Below are 18,557 nucleotides of genomic sequence, written 5' to 3' on the forward strand. Positions count from 1 at the left end.
GATTGACCTATTTGCAGGGCAGCATGGGAGATGCAGGCATAGAGAACAGACTTATAACATGGTGGGGGAGGAAGGAGAGGGTGGGATGTACAGAGAGAGTAACATGGAAACATACACACTACCATATGTAAAATATATAGCCAGTAGAAATTTGCTCTATGACTCAGGGAACTCAAACTGGGGCTCTATTAACAATCTAGAGGGGTGGGATGCAGAGGGAGGTGGGAGGGAGTTTCAAGAGGGAAGGGATATAGTATACCTATGACTGATTCATGTTGATGTTTGGCAGAAAACAATACAATATTGTAAAGCAATTATCCTTCAATTAAAAATAAATAAATTTAATTTTAAAATACAAGGATAAATGTTCAGGTGATCCCCCTAGGCAAGGATTCAGGATCAGATGAAGTGTTTGCTGAGGACAAAGAGGATATGGAAAGGGTAATAGAAGCAAGTAGTTACAAATACCAACTACAACCACATGATCATTGTAGAAATAAGAATCCTAGTAGTTATAAATATTTCTTTCTTCTTTACATATGAATAGATTTGGTCTAAATTAAATGTTTCTCTTTTCTTTTTTCATCCCTCTACCATCTAAACAAGATATAGTAGTTTATCTTATATAGCTCAGTATTTAAATTGTAGGATATCAAAGGAGAGGTATGATTTTGCTTAAAGAAGATTGTCTTTGGGAGAGAAAGTTAGCATGTTTTCAGTTGTATGAGAGATAGTTGCATCATGTAAGTTGGAAGCACAATTTTGCTATTGCCTTTATCTGTAAGTTAAACTAAATATGGTTAAAACAAGTGCATATAAATGCCAAATTTGAAAAGGAGTGGGTGGACCCTAGTAGGTTTGAATTGCATCAACTTAACCTAAAGAGAATTTTTTCCAGAATTTTCTTTCATGCATAATGTCAAGTTATTGTGGTCTATAAGTGAATTAGTAGCCAAGTTCTATATATGTTTAAAAGGTCAGATCACAGCACAAGATGTGCCTACAGAACACATATTGTTGCTTCTCTGCTCCATCACCCGGGTGCCATAGCACACAGCCAGGATTACAGCAAACCCAGCTCCTGGAGGATGTCCTCCTTCACATCATCCAACTTCTGATCCAAGCACATCAGCACCGTGGAGAAGGGCAACAACTTCTACAAAACATTCTCATCTTTGAAGGCAAAGGCTAAGAGGTAATGAAAGAATATGAGTCCCAGTCTATACTCATGGGTATACTCTAGTGCATACTATGACTTCCAGTCTATACTCCACTCAGCCATGTAGTTCCTCTTTTGGTTTTGCATCTCCCACTTCAAATCCACCTTCCCTTTTTGACTGCCTGCCCTGCTGACCTCAGGTCACAGTAGCAAATGTAGAAGAAACAGCCTCCTGTACACTTTCACCAGCTGCCAGACTGTTATCAAGTCAGATTCCTATAGCAAATCCATATATATACACCTGAGTTAGTCCCAACTAATATAACCGATTAGACCAAAAATAAATAAATAAATAAAATAAACTGCAATAAAAAAAAGTATGAAAATGGAAATTAAGAGGTAAAATAATCACTCTTTGCAGAGGATATGATTACAAACTGGGTAATCCCAAGAGAATTAAACTGAAAAACTAATATAAATAATAAAAGAATTCAGAAAGTTAGCTTAGATATCAAGTTTACATACAGAAATCAAGCATATTTAAATACAAATACACATATAATGTTACAGTATTTAATGGAAGAAATGATCCATTTAAAGTAGCAAAAATAAGGGTTTCCTTGGTGGCTCAGGGGTAAAGAATCCACCTGCTAATGCAGGAGATATGAGTTTGATCCCTGATCCAGGAAGATCCCACATACTGAAGAGCAACTAAGCCTGTACACCACAACAATTGAGCCTTTACTCTGAGCCCAGGGGCCACAACAATTACCAAAGCCCACACACCCTGTGCTCTGCAACAAGAGGAGCCACCACAATGAGAAGCCAGTGAGCACCACAATCAGAGAGTAGCCCTACTCGCCACAACTACAGTAAGTCCCTTGCAGTAACAAAGACCCACCACAGCCAAAAATTAAATAAAATAAGTAAAAAATTAAAAATAAATAAAATAGCAAAACTAAAATACCTAGGTTTAATCACTTCAAGAAGTGCAGAAAGAAAATATTGAAACACTTCTGAAGAAACAAGAGAAAAACACTAAAATGAATAGGGTATAGCACTCCAAAACAGGCCACTTTGGCATCAGTATTATTTTCAGCTAAATGTACCTGAAAATTAGCAGATGCAAGAAACTTCTGACCTCCCCTTTTCTTCCTCAAAGCAGACCAAATTCCCAGGTGAAAGATCACTTTTCTATACCAGGAGGAAAGAACATTTTTATCACTTGAAATAAGAGTATTGAGGCCAAGAGAAATCTGTACTGAAAGATCATGTTAAAAATAATGCTTATCTCTCTTTAGCCACCATACATATTTTCATTGCTGTCATTGTTGTTTAGTCGCTAAGTTGTGTCCAACTCTTTTGTGACCCCATGGACTGTACCCCACCAGACTCCTCTGTCCATGGGATTTTCCAGGCAGGAATACTGGAGCAGGTTACCATTTCCTTCTCCAGGTGATCCACAAATACTATTCTTTGCTCAGTCTAATATATAAAGGGTGGGGTAAATGTGGCAGAGTAGGAGGACATGGAGTTCACGTCTCCTCACAGCTAGGGCATCTGTCAGGCACTGGTGGGGGACCTCAGACACCTAAGGCTGGGAGGAATGCCTGTGTGACCAGGTAGGACGTAGGGGGAAGGGAAGCGGGAGGAACTGGCACCCTGAGGCTCAGCTGGGGGCAGACAGGGGATTCACAAGCTGGGAGTGGGCCGCCGACAATGGGGATGTGGAGAGATCTTGGGGGAATCACAGGATCAAAAGGCAACACAGCCAGCACTTCCCCTGCCCACTCAAACCCTAGGAGGCCTGCTGGGATCTCAGACCTGAACCTTCACCCTCTGAGGCCCCCTCTAGCTGCAGGGTTCCTGGGGGCAAGAGAGTGACGGAGGGAAGGAGGGAGGAAGAGAGACGCCAGCAGACCTAGTGCTCCTGAGATGCAGCTGGGGGAGGAGAAGGGTTTTCACGCTCAAGTGAGGACCATCCAGTGAGGGGTTCAGCAGAGATGAGGAGAAACATTCCAGGGATTGGATTGGAAGGGAATGGGACCACTGTTTCCCCCTCCAATTTGGACCCTGGAGAGCCTGTTGCAGTCCTGTTGCCTGAACCTTGGACCACTGAGGTACCCTCCAGCTCTGCTGAGCCCTAAGTCCTGCCTCCGTCACTTCTCAAGACTGGTCCTGAGCTTACGCCCCAAACCTGCCTAAGCCCCATTCTCTCCTAAGACCTGCCCACCTACAGCCAAGGCCTTTTCCAGAACCCTTGTCCTTCTTTTTTCATTTTTTGCTGTTGTGCTTCTGTTTTGCTGTATTTTTGTTTCATTTATGTTTTTATTTTTCTAATATATTTTTAATTTTCTAATTTTACCTTTTATTCTTTGTTATTGTCATATTTTTCTTTTTCCTTCTTACTTTTTTTTTCTTTGCCCTGGGGTTTAGGAGTGAGCTCCATGTAGTGGGAGAGTTGCATCCAAACTACTAGACTGACAGAGAACCTCGGACCAAAGGGAATATTAATTCAGAGTGAGTCATCCTGGAGGGCCTCATCTCAGCACCAAAACCTGACTCTGCCCAACTGCCTGCTAACTCCAGTGCTGGAAACCTCAGGCCAAACAACAAGTAAGACAGGGATATAGCCCCACCCATTAAAAAAAAAAAAAAAAATGAGACCACAATAACATATGTTACAAGGTAAAAAACCTACAAGAAAAAAAAACAAAAAACCCTACAAGACCAAATAAATGAAGAGGAAATAGGCAACCTATCTGAAAAAAGAGTTCAGAGTAATGATAGTAGAAATGATCAAAACCTTGGAAAAAGAATAGAGGCATAGATCCAGAAAATACAACAAATATTTAACAAGGACCTAGAAGACCTAAAGGACTAAACAAACAGTGGTGAACAATACAATAAGTGAAATGAAAAATCCATTAGAAGGAATCAATAACAATAACAGAACCAGAAGAATCAATTTGTGAGCTGGAAAATAGAAGAGTGAAAATAACTGCCAAGGAAAAGAATAAACAAAAAAGAATGAAAGAAATTGAGGACAGTCTCAGAGACCTCTGGGACAACATTAAATGAACCAACAATTCAAATTGTAGGAGTCCCAGGAGAAGAGAAGGAGAAAGGGTTTGAGAAAACATTTGAAGAGATTATAGTTGAAAACTTCCCTAACATGGGAAAGTAAATATCCACCCATGTCCAGGAAGCACAGAGAGTCTCATATAGGATAAACCCAAGAAAAAAGCACGTATCAATCAAATGAACAAAAAGTAAATTCAAAGAAAAGATGTTAAAAGTAGAAAGTGAAAAGTAAGAAATAACATACAAGGGAATCCCCGTAAAGTTGTCAGCTGATTTTTCAGCAGAAACTCTACAACTCAGAAGGGAATGGCAGGATATAAGTGATGAAAGGGAAAAACCTACAACCAAGATTTACCCAGCAAGGATCTCATTCAGATTTGGTGGAGAAAAGCAAAACTAAAAGAATTCAGCACCACCAAACTAGGTTTACAACAAATTCTCTAGGTATGAAGTACAAGAGAAAAGAAAGAACAACAAAAACAACCAAAAACAATTAAGAAAATGGTAATAGTGAAGTGAAGTCACTCAGTCTTGTCCGACTCTTTGTGACCCCATGGACTGTAGCCCACAAGGCTCCTCCATTCATGGAGTTTTCTAGGCAAGAGTACTGGAGTGGGTTGCCGTTCCCTTCTCCAGGGGATCTTCCCAACCCGGGGATTGAACCCGGGTCTCCCACATTGTGGGCAGACACTTTACCGTCTGAGCCACGAAAATGGAGCCAAGAAAATGGTAATAGGAACATACATATCAATAATTACCTTGAAAGTAAATGGATTAAGTGTTCCAATCAAAAGGCACAGACTGGCTGAATGAATACAAAAACAAGACCCATACATATGCTGTCTATAAGAAACCCACTTCAGACTTAGGGACATATACAGACATAAAGTGAGAGGATGGAAAAAGATATTCCATGCAAATTGAAATAAAAAGAAAGTGGTAGCAGCAATTCTCATATCAGACAAGATAGACTTTAAAGTAAATAGAGCTACAAGAGATAAGGGAGGACACTACATATTGATCATGGAATCAATCCAAGGAGAAAATGTAACAATTTTAAGTATTTATGCAGCCAGCATAGGAGCACCTCAATATATAAGGCAAATGCTAACCACCATAAAAGGGCAAATTGATAGTAACACAATAATAGTGGGGGACATTAACACCCCACTTACTCCAATAGGCAGATCATCCAGACAGAAAATAAATAAAGAAATACAGCTTTAAATGACATGATAGACTAGATAGATTTGATGTATATTTATAGGACATTCACTTGAAAGTTGCAAAATACAATTTCTTCTCATGTGCACATGGAATATTCTCCAGGATAGATCACATCTTTGGTCACAAACCAAGCCTTGGGACATTTAAGAAAATTGAAATTGTATCAGGGATCTTTTCTGACCACAACAGTATGAGATTAGAAATTAATTACAAGGAAAAAAACTAAAACATAAACATATGGAGGTTGAACAGTGCCCTTCTTAATAAGCAAGAGATCATTGAAGAAATCAAAGGAGAAAAATATTTTATACGCAGAAATGAATGACAACAAAAACAGGACAATCCAAAACCTATGGGGTGAAGCAAAAGTAATTCTAAAAGGGAAGTTATAGCAATTCAACCTCAACTCAAGAAACAAGAATAGTCTCAAATAAGCAATCTAATCTTACATCTAAAGAAACTAAAGAAAGAACAACAACAACAACAAACCAAAGTTAGTAGAAGGAAAGAAGAGGTCAGAGCAGAAATAAATGAAATAGAAATGAATAAAACAGTAACAAAAATCTATATAACTAAAAGTTGGTTCTTGGAGAAGATAAATAAAACATATAAACCCTTATCCAGAATCATCAAGAAAAAAAGGGAGAGGACTCAAATCAATAAAATTAGAAATGGAAAAGGAGAAATGATAATTTATACCATAGAAAATCAAAGGACCACAAGAGACTGCTAGAAACAACTATATGCCAACAAAGTAGACAACCTGGATGAAAAGGACAACTTTCCAAGACTGAACCAGGAGGAATTAGAAAATATAAACAGACCAATCACAAGTAACCAAATGGAAACTGTAATTAAAAATCCTCCAAGACCAGATGGTTTCATGGCAAATTTTATCAAATATTTAGAAAGCATCTAATGCCTATCCTCAAACTTCCCCTAAAAAAATGCAGAAGGAGGAACACTCCCAGACTTGTTCTATGAGGCTACCACCACCCTGATATCAAAACCAGACTAAGAAATCACAAAAAGGATTATACACCAATATCACTGATAAAAATAGACTCAAAAATCCTTAACAAAATATTAGCAAATAGAATCCAATAATATGCAAAAAGGCTCATAAACCATGGTCAAGTGAGATTTATCTCAAGGATACAAGGATTCTTCTATACATGCAAATCAACTTATATTACATAAGTTTATATATATAGTTTACATATAGTTTACATAAGTTTATATATAGTGTATTACACACTACATTAACAAAATGAAGAATGTAAACAGTATGATCATCTCAATAGATGCAGAAAAAGTTTTTGACAAAATTCAACACCCATTTGTGAAGGAAAAAAAAAATTCTCCTGAAAGTGGACATAGAGGGAATCTACCTCAACATAATAAAGGCCATATATGACAAACCCACAGCAAACATCATTCTCAGTGGCAAAAAAACTGGAAACATTTCCTCTAATCAGGACCAAGACAAAGATGTCTACTCTCACCACTATTATTCAACTAGTTTGGAAGTCCTAGTCATGGCAATCAGAGAAGAAAAAGAAAAAAAAAAGTGGAATACAGATTGGAAAAAGAACCCAGAGAAGAAAAACGAAAAAAAAAAAAAGGAATCCAGGTTATCATTGTTTGCAGATGACATGATACTATACATAGAAAATCCTAAAGATGCCGCCAGGAAAATACTAGAGCTAATCAATGAACTTGATAAAGTTTCAGGATACAATATTAATGCAAAGAACTCTCTTGCATTCCTATACACTAAGAGCAAAACATTAGAAAGAGAAATTAAGGAAACAATCCCATTTACAGCAAAAAGAATAAAATACCTAGGAATAAACCTACCTAAGGAGACAACTAAAAAGCCTCTTGAAAGTCAAAGAGGAGAGTGAAAAAGTTGGCTTAAAGCTTAACATTCAGAAAACTAAGATCATGGTATCTGGTCCCATCCTCTCATGGGAAATAGATGGGGAGACAGTGGAAACAGTGATAGACTTTATTTTTTGGGCTCCAAAATCACTGCAAATGGTGACTGCAGCCATGAAATTAAAAGACCCTTACTCCTTGGAAGGAAAGTTATGACCAACCTAGATAGCATATTAAAAAGCAGAGACATTACTTTGCCAACAAAGGTCCATCTAGTCACGGCTATGGTTTTTCCAGTGGTCATGTATGGATGTGAGAGTTGGACTGTGAAGAAATCTGAGCGCTGAAAAGTTGATGCTTTTGAACTGTGGTGTTGGAGAAGACTCTTGAGAGTCCCTTGAACTGCAAGGATGTCCAACCAGTCCATCCTAAAGGAGATCAGTCCTGAGTGTTCATTGGGAAGGGCTGATGCTGAAGCTGAAACTCCAGTACTTTGGCCACCTCATGCGAAGAGTTGACTCATTGGAAAAGACCCTGATGCTGGAAGGTATTGGGGGCAGGAGGAGAAGGGGACGACGAAGATGAGATGGCTGGATGGCATCACCGACTTGATGGGCATGGGTTTGGGTAGACTCCGGGAGTTGGTGATGGAGACGGAGGCCTGGTGTGCTGCGATTCATGGGACCACAAAGAGTTGGACACGACTGAGCGACTGAACTGAATTGAACTGAACTGAAGGAGACAAAAGATGTGTACTCAGCAAACTATAAAACACTGATGAAAGAAGTCAAAGATGACACAAATAGTTGAAGAGATATACCATGTTCTTGGATGGGAAGAATCAATATCATGAAAATGAATATGCTACCCAAAGCAATCTACAGATTCAATGCAATCCCTATCAAATTAACGATGGCATTTTTCACACAATTAGAACAAAAAATTTTATAATTTGCATGAAAATACAAACTATCCTGAATAATCAAAGCAATCTTGAAAAAGAGAGCTGGAAGAATCAGGCTCCCTGACTATATTACAAAGCTACAGTAATCAAGATAGTATAGTATAGGCACAAAAACAGAAATATAGATCAACAGAGCAGGATAGAAAGCTCAGAGATAAACCCAAGCATCTATAGTCACCAAATCTATGGTAAAGGAGGCAAGAGCATACACAGGAGAAAAGACAGTCACTTCAATAAGTGGTGCTGGGAGAACTGGACAGGTATTGATGTGTGTTAAAGAATGAAATTAGAACACTACCTAACTCCATACACAAAAATAAACTCAAAATGGATTAAAGACCTACTGCAAGACTGGACATTTATTCTTAGAGGAAAACATAGGAAAGACACTTTTTTCCAGCAGAAATCACAGCAAGATCTTTTTGGACACACCTCCTAGAGTAATGAAAATAAAAACAAAAATAAACAACTGGAATTTAATTAAACTTAAAAAACTTTTTCATAGCAAAGGAAACCATAAATAAGACAAAAAAAAAAACCCTCAGAATGAGAAAAAATATTTGCAAACAAAGCAACAGACAAAAGATTAATCTCCAAATTGTATAAACAGCCCACAGAGCTCAATATCAAAGAAAAAACCCAACAGAAAATGGGCATAAGATCTAAATAGACATTTCTTCAAAGAAGACATACAGATGGCCAAAAGGCACATGAAAATATACTCAACATCACTAATTATTAGATAAATGTGAATCAAAATTACAATGAGGTATCACCTCACTCTGATGATAGTGGCCATCATCAAAAATCTACAAGCAATAAATGCTGGAGAGGGTGTGGGGAAATGGGAACCCTCTTGCACTATTGCTGGGAATGTAAACTGATACAGCCACTATGGTGAAATGTGTGGAGGTTCCTTGAAAAAATAAACATAGAACTACCTTATGACCCAGCAATCCCACCGCTGGGCATACATCCTGAGAAAACCATAATTCAAAAAGACAAGGTACCACAGTGTTCATTGCAGCACTAATTACAATGGCCAGGACATGGAAACAACCTGTGTCCATCAACAGACAAATAGATAAAGAAGATGTGGTACATATATACAATGGAATATTTTTCACCATAAAAGGGAACAAAATTGGTCCATGTGGATGGACCTATCATCTGTCATACAGAGTGAAGTAAGTCAGAAAGAAAAAAACGAGCATGGTATATTAGTGCATGAATGTGGAATCTAGAAAAATGGTACAGATGAACCTAGTTTCAGGGCAGGAATAGAGACACAGACATACAGAATGGGCATATGACACAGCAGGAAAAGGAGAGTGGAATGATTAAGAGATTAGGTTGACATATATACACTGCCATGTGTAAGATAGATAGCTAGTGGGAACCTATAGTAAAGCACAGGGGGCTCAGCTCAATACTCTGTGATAACCTAGATGGGTGGGATGGTAGGGAGAGATCTAAAAAGGAGGCAATATATGTATACATATAACTGATTCACTTTTTGTACAGCAGAAACTAACACATGCATTAGTTGCTCAGTCACATCTGACTCTTTGCGACCCCATGGATATTAGCTTACCAGGCTTCTTTGTCCATGGGATTCTCCAGGCAAGAATACTGGAGTAGGTTGCCATTTCCTTCTCCAGGGGATCTTCCCCACCCAGGGATCAAACCTGGGTCTCCTGCATTGCAGGTAGATTCTTTATCATGTAAGCCACCAGGGAAGCCATAGGAAAGCAATTATATTCCAGTAAAAAAAAAAAAAAAAAAAAAATTAACATATAAGCACATAGGCCTAATCATTTTGGAGGTCTTCATTTTCCTGTGCAGGTTCCCATGTACATGTAAAAATTAGATTGGTATACTTTTCTCCTATTAATCTGTGTTATGTCAACTTAATTTTCAGGCCCAGTCAGAGACCCTAAGAGGGTAAAGGTAAAGTTTTGCCTTCCCTACAGTAACATATTCTTGTCTAGAGAGACTCGGAATTTTTTTTTAAATCCATTCTCCTAAAATAAAGTTAAAAGCTAATTCAACATGATTTTAAAATATGCCTAACTTTAAAGTTCATGTAGAAAGATAAACAAGTTTTGTTAGGAAAATTCTAGAAAAGAAAACTAATTACATAGAACTACCCATATTACTATTAAAACATATTATAAAACATCAATAATTAGATGACTGTGCAATGTGTATATAAATATATAGACAAAACAATGATTGAATAGAAAGTCTAGAAATAGACCCAGATATATATGAGAATTTCATATAGTACCAAAAACAATCTCAAATCAGTAAGTTGAAGATGGACTTTTTAATAAATGATGTGATAACAGGAAAGTCATATGGAAAAATATGGACTGGGATATGTACCTCGTACTGTATAGTATATATTGACTCCAAATGGATCAAAGCTTTTAACATTAAAAAATATGAAAACATAAAAGTGTAGAAGAAAGCTAGGCAAATAGTTCAAAACCTTGTATTTGGGAAGGACTTTCAAATTAAGACTTAAAATTCAGAAGCCATTTTAAAAGGAAGACTGATAAATTTGACAACATATACCAAAGCCAAGGGCTTCCCAGTTGGTTCAGTGGGTAAAGAATTTGACTGCAATGCAGAAGACACAAGAGATGCGGGTTTGATCCCTGGGTCAGGAAGATCCCCTGGAAGAGGAGATCCAGTCAGTATTCTTGCCTGGAGAATCCCATGGACAGAAGAACCCGGCAAGCTACAGTCCAGAGGGTCAAAAAGAGTCAAACATGATTGAAGCAACTTAGCACACATGCGTGTATGCACCAAAGCCAAGTCAAAAGAAAGACTTTGAAGACAAAGTTGCAGCTCACATCAGAAACAAGGTGTTTCCTAATAGACACAAATCCATGTGAATATGTGTATCCATATACCTTAAAAATTAAGAATAAAATGCCCAACTAGTTAATAGTAAAAATAGGCAAAGGATATGCCAAATAACTCACAAATATTGAATAAATACAAACACTTCTTATTAAAACATGCTGAATTTTACTCAGAATAAGAGAAATATACAGTTAAAGTATAGTAAGATTTCATTTTTACCTCTTAAATTGGAAAATTTTCAAAATTTTTACAAGCATTGAAGGTTTGACAGCAAACTTAGTTGAAAAGTTTATGGTGAGATAGACATTTGTATACTCTGCAAAACCATGTAACTCCTATAGAGAGCAATTTGGAAAATATTTTCAAATATATATACTCTTTGACCCAGGATTCCTACCATGGAAATTTACCCTACAGATATAATCTATATATACAAGGTAATGCATTAGAGCATAGTTCAGAACAGAAAAAGATTGGAAAATTCATGGATCCATCAAAGAGATTATCAGTCCACAATACATTACACAATAAAATCCTGGGCAGGCATAAAAGGGAATTAATGAGAAACCTCTCTATGCACAAACATAGAGATACCTTCTGTTTATATTGATAAATAAAATATAAAGCAAGATTTAAGAGATTTAAGACTACTTCTCCTATTGGAAAGTTGTCAAATAAAAATACATACTAATTTCTTAACTTGTATTTGTAAAACTAAACACTAGAAAAATACATGAGAAACCAATATAAGTGTATCCCTGTTTAAAGATAGAAAGGAATGTGGGATGGCAATAGAATGAAAGTGAGAATTCTCAGTGGATACCTTTTATATCATGTTTAGTTTTGAAATATATATTATATTATACATTAGCTATCTTAAAATTTTAATTTAAAAGAAAAGTATCTCTAGATTGCCTCACACTCACCCTTCTGAACAGCTGAATTCTATTTCTGATCCAAAAGAGTAATCTGTCTTAACTATCACTTGCCCATTAAGTAATTCTCCTGGATTTCCACATCGTTTTTCTGTGAGAAAAATTAAAATGATGATTAGTGATTCCATGTACTCAAGTATATGGCATTAGAAAAGAGAACTGATGGATCATTGTGGTAATGAAGTCTATGGTCTGGAATTTAACATACTGACCAGGGAGCTAAGCTCCTTTCTACATCGCCAGTGTGTACTTTGAACTTAAGCCACTCAAAATACATGTCCTTGATCACAAAAGGTACAAAAAAAAAGTATAGATTGCATGTGTATACCCATAATACTAGAAAAGCATCACAGAATTTATTCTCAATTAAGAGTGAATAACAGCATCTTCCAAAAACAGTATTTGGGATGAGGTTTCTTTGAAAACTGTATTGTCATTGTCCAGACACATAATTTTAATAATTTTATACAGTGAATCTAGTTTTCAGTGTATTAAAATGAAGATTGTAAGTGATAGATTTATTTTTCAGTGCAACTAGGTGTCTCCTAATGTTTTTTTGTTTTATTCATTTGTTTGTTTTTTCAAAAAATGGCACACATGTGTACATTGAAATCAGTAACTGACAAACTGGATTGTTCCTTAGTGATCAAAGATACTCATTTGCATTTATAAAGCTTAGTTCCTGAGGCAACTTTGAGAAGAAAGACAAAGCACAAATAAGAGAAATGAATGTTCATACTTACTGACACAAAACTCTCTGTATTTCCAACTGCCTGTTGCTTCACAGGTAAGAGAGTAACTTTTTGAACTTATCCTGTAGCCAGGACGACAGTTGTATCTCAGAGTAGTTCCAGTTTCAAACGTTGTCTCATTCAACTCATTTATTGGATAAGCAAAGTCTAAATAGGGTGGAATACCACAACTGCCTGAATACCAAAATGAGAAAACACTCAAGTTAGAGCTTGAGACACAGCATCCTGAAGTTTCAGTGGCATTACTTTAGGGCAGGAACCATTCTTTTCTCCTCTAATCAAGAAAAATAATAACTCCTATTATCCCCACTGTTCGATGAGTCCAGATAGTAATTAGTAATACATGTTTGTTGATTAACGACAATGAAAAAGATAAAAGGCATAAATTTTTCATTTCTCTTCTCCTATAAATGATTTATCTTAAAAAGATGGCAGACAAGATTTCATCAGCCTATCAGATTGCCCATATCTGCTGACTCATATGCATCCATGCAAATCCAGAAGTCCAACAGTTTCTTCAACAGAAGTATATCATTTCATTAATAATAACAGAAACTTACCATTTAATTAATAGTAACATTACATAGCATTGGTTGGTTCAGAGAACAGAAACTTGGTGGCTAGGAGAAGGATGACTATAACATTTCTAATTTGTCCTTTTTGCATCCTGTATTTTGTGTGGTCTGAAGGAAGAAACATGGAGCCCTTGATGCATAACAATCTTAATCCTGCTTTACTTGCAAGAACAAAATATAGGGCTGATTTACCTTTTAGGAGCCACACTAGAAATTTATACTTTTCCTGTCCATTCTGGATAAACCCACAGGAAGTGAAGATTGTTTAGTCAGGCTAATAGATAATACAGATTTGTTTCAAGTCATGGTTGGGGATAGTTTTGGAAATCCCTGAAGAAGAAATTCTAGGAGGAAATGTCTACAAAACTGACTATGTGTAAAGCAAATGACCCCTACATTCCAAATTATACCAAATCCCCTTAAGTTCCAAATTCTGCATAAATTCCAAACTCCATCAAATAAACCCTTTGTTGCTAAAGCTGAATTTCTGCTAAAAGCTTAATCAGCTCTTTGTTAGTCTTGAAAGTGAAGGAGCAAATGATCTTGAAACTTTGCTGACAATTTGAACTTCTCTCCCTATTACTCACCAAGAACAGTGGCCAACAGAGTAGCAACCAAGGTCACTTGGAACAGAATTGGATCAGAGATACTCCACAGCCTAGAGAAGGGCCAGGATGCCATTGTCCCCTTGCTATGACGGATCACAACTGGAACTCTCTGATGCTTCATTGACACCTTTCTGCTGAAAGAACTCAATTTAAAAAACAATCATTGAATTCCTACTTGTCATAAAGCACTAGGATCATGCTATGGGATCCATGTCTTGAAGAAATTACAGCCTAGAGTTGGAAGAAAAGACAGGTGCACAAATGTTGCAACATGAAACAGTAGGTGTTAGCCTCTGAAGAAGCACTCTGCTCATGAAAGAGATTCATTCCAAGTGGAGAGATGGGAGGTAGCTTAATCTGAGTTAGGTATTCTGTAAAAGTTAGAAAAGGTAGGCAGGGCATATTGGGGAACAGAACATAGGACTACAGTGCGGCTGGAAAGTAAGGTGTTGCAGATGGTTGTCAAGCAGGAGGCAGCTCTCGGGTGTGTCTGAATGGGACCTAAGAGCCAAGGTTAGGAATTTACGGATGTTACTCTTTAGAGAGTAAAGAGCCATTGTTTTTCGGTTTTGTTTTGATTTGGTTTTGGTGTGTCTGTTTTTAATATGTCCTTAGAGTGATACATTATTATACCTTAATATCACTAGAGTGGATGTATTAAATATACATGACAGATTGAAATGAACAGAGGAGAAACAGGCATCGCAAAGAGTTGGACATGACTTAGCAACTAGACGATAACAACACAGATAAATGTAGATATATGTATATAGGTATATAAATAAAAATATATGTGACAAATGTACTTTCATTATTTAATAAGACTATTTAAAGACTTATTTAAAGCTAAATCGTGAAGAACATTTTCTCTTCACCACACTCCTGTTCCCATTGTGAAAAAAAAACAGTGTATCTTAAATTTACGTTAGAATTAGTCTTTGTCTTCAAAGGAACACACGAAGTTAAGCCCCAATGAAATACTGAATTTCACCTTTTATTCTGATATGTCTGTTAGATCCACACGATTCTAACTCTTCCCATATGTCCATAATTCATATTAATTGAATATCCATTTAGATAAAGGGGGTCCCCTCAATATTTGCCTCAGAGATGTTTCTGTCCCACATTTAGGGGGAAAAGGTTCATAGTGGCCCTTCTCGCAACCCGGAGGGCTTCAATTTCTTCACTGAGCAAAGACTCATCTAATCTTATCTTTGCAAAACTAAGTTCTGACACTCAGGCCTCTGTCAGACCTGCTGTCAGCTGTGGGTAACTCCACCCCCACCCAATGAGCTCCGGACTTGGCCACTAGGAAAATTCTGCAAAAAAAAAAAAAAACCTGTTGAAGAATTTATCAAATATCTTTAGTTATTTACAATGTGCTTGCAGAATTTGTACTGGAAAAATTGAAAAGAGTCAGGACCAGAGTTCTGAGCCCCTTTTTTTCTTGTTTTCCCTTCTGTTTTCTCAATACTTCCCTCCTGATCTCTAGTCTCTACTCCTAGCAATCTGATGAGACTGGAGACAGTTGCGGATACAGCAGGGTCCACATGATGAAAACCAGTCCGCTAAATCATCTGCAAAATTTACAAAATATCACAAATATCTCCCACCCAATTAAAGCTGTTATAAACTATAAAAACCATAGGAATCAGTTTCTTTCATTTTTGATGTCAGTAAATGTGTCATGTTTATTCAATTTCAGTGAAATTAAAGAGATTTAAAAATATCAGTATGTTGGCAAAATGGAATTTGACTGTAATCAAGAGGATAACAGTATAAAGTTTTTCCCCATGAATTTCTGCAGTTTTTACAATATTCACAAGAAAATTGTATACATAGAACATAATGAGAAAAATATTTGTGAGTATATTTATAAAGATACAGCCATAGATTGAATCCTTAGTTTCAGGAAATTGAACAATACTTAAAATACTATTTCAAAGATAATATTCATTAGTTATGTTCAAAAAGAATATTTATAACCATTGAATACATTCAAAATGAATACTTCTTAGAATGATATTAACTAAACTGATAATGTGAGAAGTTCAGCAAATTGATTTCAGTGAATTGATCCTTCAGGAATGGGCATTCATCAAACTGGTTTCTGATGACTAACTTTTTAGTCATAATTCAGCTGATCTGGACAACCCAGATCCCTGACATTTCTAAACATGTTCTTACCTTCTACCCCTGCCCATATCATCTTCCCTCTCACCATTTCCTCTTTAGTTCCTACTCATTCCAGCAGTCCCTTCTCCAGGGTCCCCTCCTATCCTCCAGACCAGTCTCCAGTTTCCAATTACAACTGAGTGTTTATAATTCTGATTCTGACTTGGCTTAACTGACAGCTGAGGTCTGCCTTCCCCATCAGACCACAAGTTCCTTGAAGTCAGAAGGTGGGCTGTTAGTCATCTTTGCCCTCCAAGATACCAAGCACTGTGCCTCACTCAACGTGCTCAAGAAATGTTGGTTGAATTTACTTTCAAAAGTACCTAGTGCTAAAATGCTAAAAGTATGTTTTTAAGAACAATAATACCATTCCATGTCTACTCTTAAACTGCTTGCTTTGTCAAGGTCGGATTTTAGCTGATTTTAAAACAAGGCACATCTGCTATCTTAATGAGAACAGATCCTAGTGATTTTACTCTAGGCTGTTCCCCATCCTTAACCCAAAGATACCATACCATCAACCATAAAACATAGGATAGTGGTGAAGGAAAGAATAAACAAATACCACAGTCCATGACAGGAGCTAACAGGCAGCCACACGCACGTCCAGACCCCTTGCTGTGGTGAGAGATTAACATCATGGCCACAGACACAGTGCTGGGGGCACAGCAGCACAGCATGTGGCCAGGCCCTGGGGTGTGAGCGCTGAAGACAGACCTAGGCCATGGGGATGCAGTCCTGGCTCCCCCACGTGGGAACTGGGTGCCCGTGCACAAGACAGCCAGCTCTCTAAGCTCTCAATCTCCGTATTTATAAACTGAGAATAACTATACATGTCTCCCAAAATTGCTGAGAGGGTTTGGTTTGGTGCATGGACAGCACATACTAAATATCCATGAGAAATGTTAAGGAAGAGCATAACAGCATTGGTGTTGGAATGTGATTCTAACAGAACCAGAACTCCTAGAGTCAAAACATCATCACGATAATGACATAAAATCATAATGGCTACAATTTCCAGGAGACTTTAGCTAAGCCCTGGTAAAGAGGAAAACACTCTGGACTTGGGTCAGAAGTCTTGGACAGGTTTTCGCTGTGGCCCATGGTAATAGTGAGGCCCAGTGCATGCTGCATGCTATATGCTAAGTCGCTTCAGTCCTGCCCAAGTCAGCAACACTGTGGACCATAGCCCACCAGGCTTCTCTGTCCATGGGATTCTCCAGGCAAGAATACTGGAGTGGGTTGGCATTTCCTTCTCCAGGGAATCTTCCCCACCCAGGGATCGAACTTTTGTCTCTTACATTTCCTGCACTGCCCAGCGGGTTCTTTACCACTAGAGCCACCTGGGAAATGAGACCCAGGACCACACCCAGAGTAATATCAATGGCACCCCCAGGGGTCCCTCCTGGACTTCTGCTTCCCTCATCTTAACTGTCTTCTTGGAAGGAACTCATTCACACTATGACCATCACCTATGAATCACTCACAGACCTCTGGGCCCAATATTCTCCTATGGGTACAAAAATTTATTTGTGCCATAAATTCAATTATTAATTTTAAAAAATCTTAGTCTGCACTACTACTTACCACATGTCAATTCTGAGCCTTTCAGGCCTGCCTCCTTTATTCTTGTTGCTAACTAGAAAATTCCTGTGCCGAGCCTTATGACTGAATTTTTATAAAAGTCTGAAAGAAATCTCTGCAAAATAAGGAGGAATTATTTTCTCTTCCCTTGAAATTACAGAATAGCAGATACCTACATCATAAATTGACCTGCAAATGTTATATCTAACAAAGGGATTGTTTCCAACACTTGAACATAACTTTTAACCTTTGAAAAGTCTATAATTCTAACTGGTTATCTTAGAAAATTATTTTTTGTCTTTGATAATATTTAAATTAATTATTCTGGTTTTGAAAGTTATAAATAGTTGTGAACTTCTTAGCAAGTCCAAAAATAAGTTGTTACACTTTCTTCACTTGCAATCCTGAACATAAATTAAAACTTTTGAATGTTGGATTTCTTTTCTTTAAATTTCAGCTTTAATGAGGCATTGGTGATTAAATTGTTAGATACTTAAAGTGTACATCATGGTGATTTGACAAAGGTATACATTATGAAAGGATTTCTCCCTGCTCCCCTTCTAATTAATTAACATATCCATTATATCACATATTTGACTTTTCCCCACAGTGTAATTAAAAAATAATTGACATACATCATCACATAAGTTTAAGGTATACAGCATGATGATTTGATTTACATAAATTGTGAAATAATTACCATAATAGGTCCAGGCAACATTCATCTTCTCATATAGAT

General features: G+C 37.2%; 1 protein-coding gene across 3 annotated transcripts in view; it reads right to left on the reverse strand.

The window, feature by feature from the left end:
• The window catches only part of C4BPA (complement component 4 binding protein alpha), a 43,706-nt gene that overhangs the window by 21,581 nt on the left and 3,568 nt on the right, over positions 1 to 18,557 (reverse strand). Inside the window, exons 2-4 of one of the 3 annotated variants that reach the window (XM_043486354.1) lie at positions 14,039 to 14,193; positions 12,868 to 13,050; positions 12,116 to 12,215 (exon numbers count right to left, since the gene is read on the reverse strand). In XM_043486354.1, the coding sequence (XP_043342289.1) occupies positions 12,116 to 12,215; positions 12,868 to 13,050; positions 14,039 to 14,193 (438 nt within the window). Of the gene's footprint in view, positions 1 to 12,115; positions 12,216 to 12,867; positions 13,051 to 14,038; positions 14,203 to 18,557 lie in introns of all 3 variants that reach the window. The other 2 variants (XM_043486353.1, XM_043486355.1) reach the window with 2 other exon arrangements.

Source organism: Cervus canadensis, chromosome 13, assembly GCF_019320065.1.
Source record: "Cervus canadensis isolate Bull #8, Minnesota chromosome 13, ASM1932006v1, whole genome shotgun sequence".
Classification (NCBI taxonomy): Eukaryota; Metazoa; Chordata; class Mammalia; order Artiodactyla; family Cervidae; genus Cervus; species Cervus canadensis.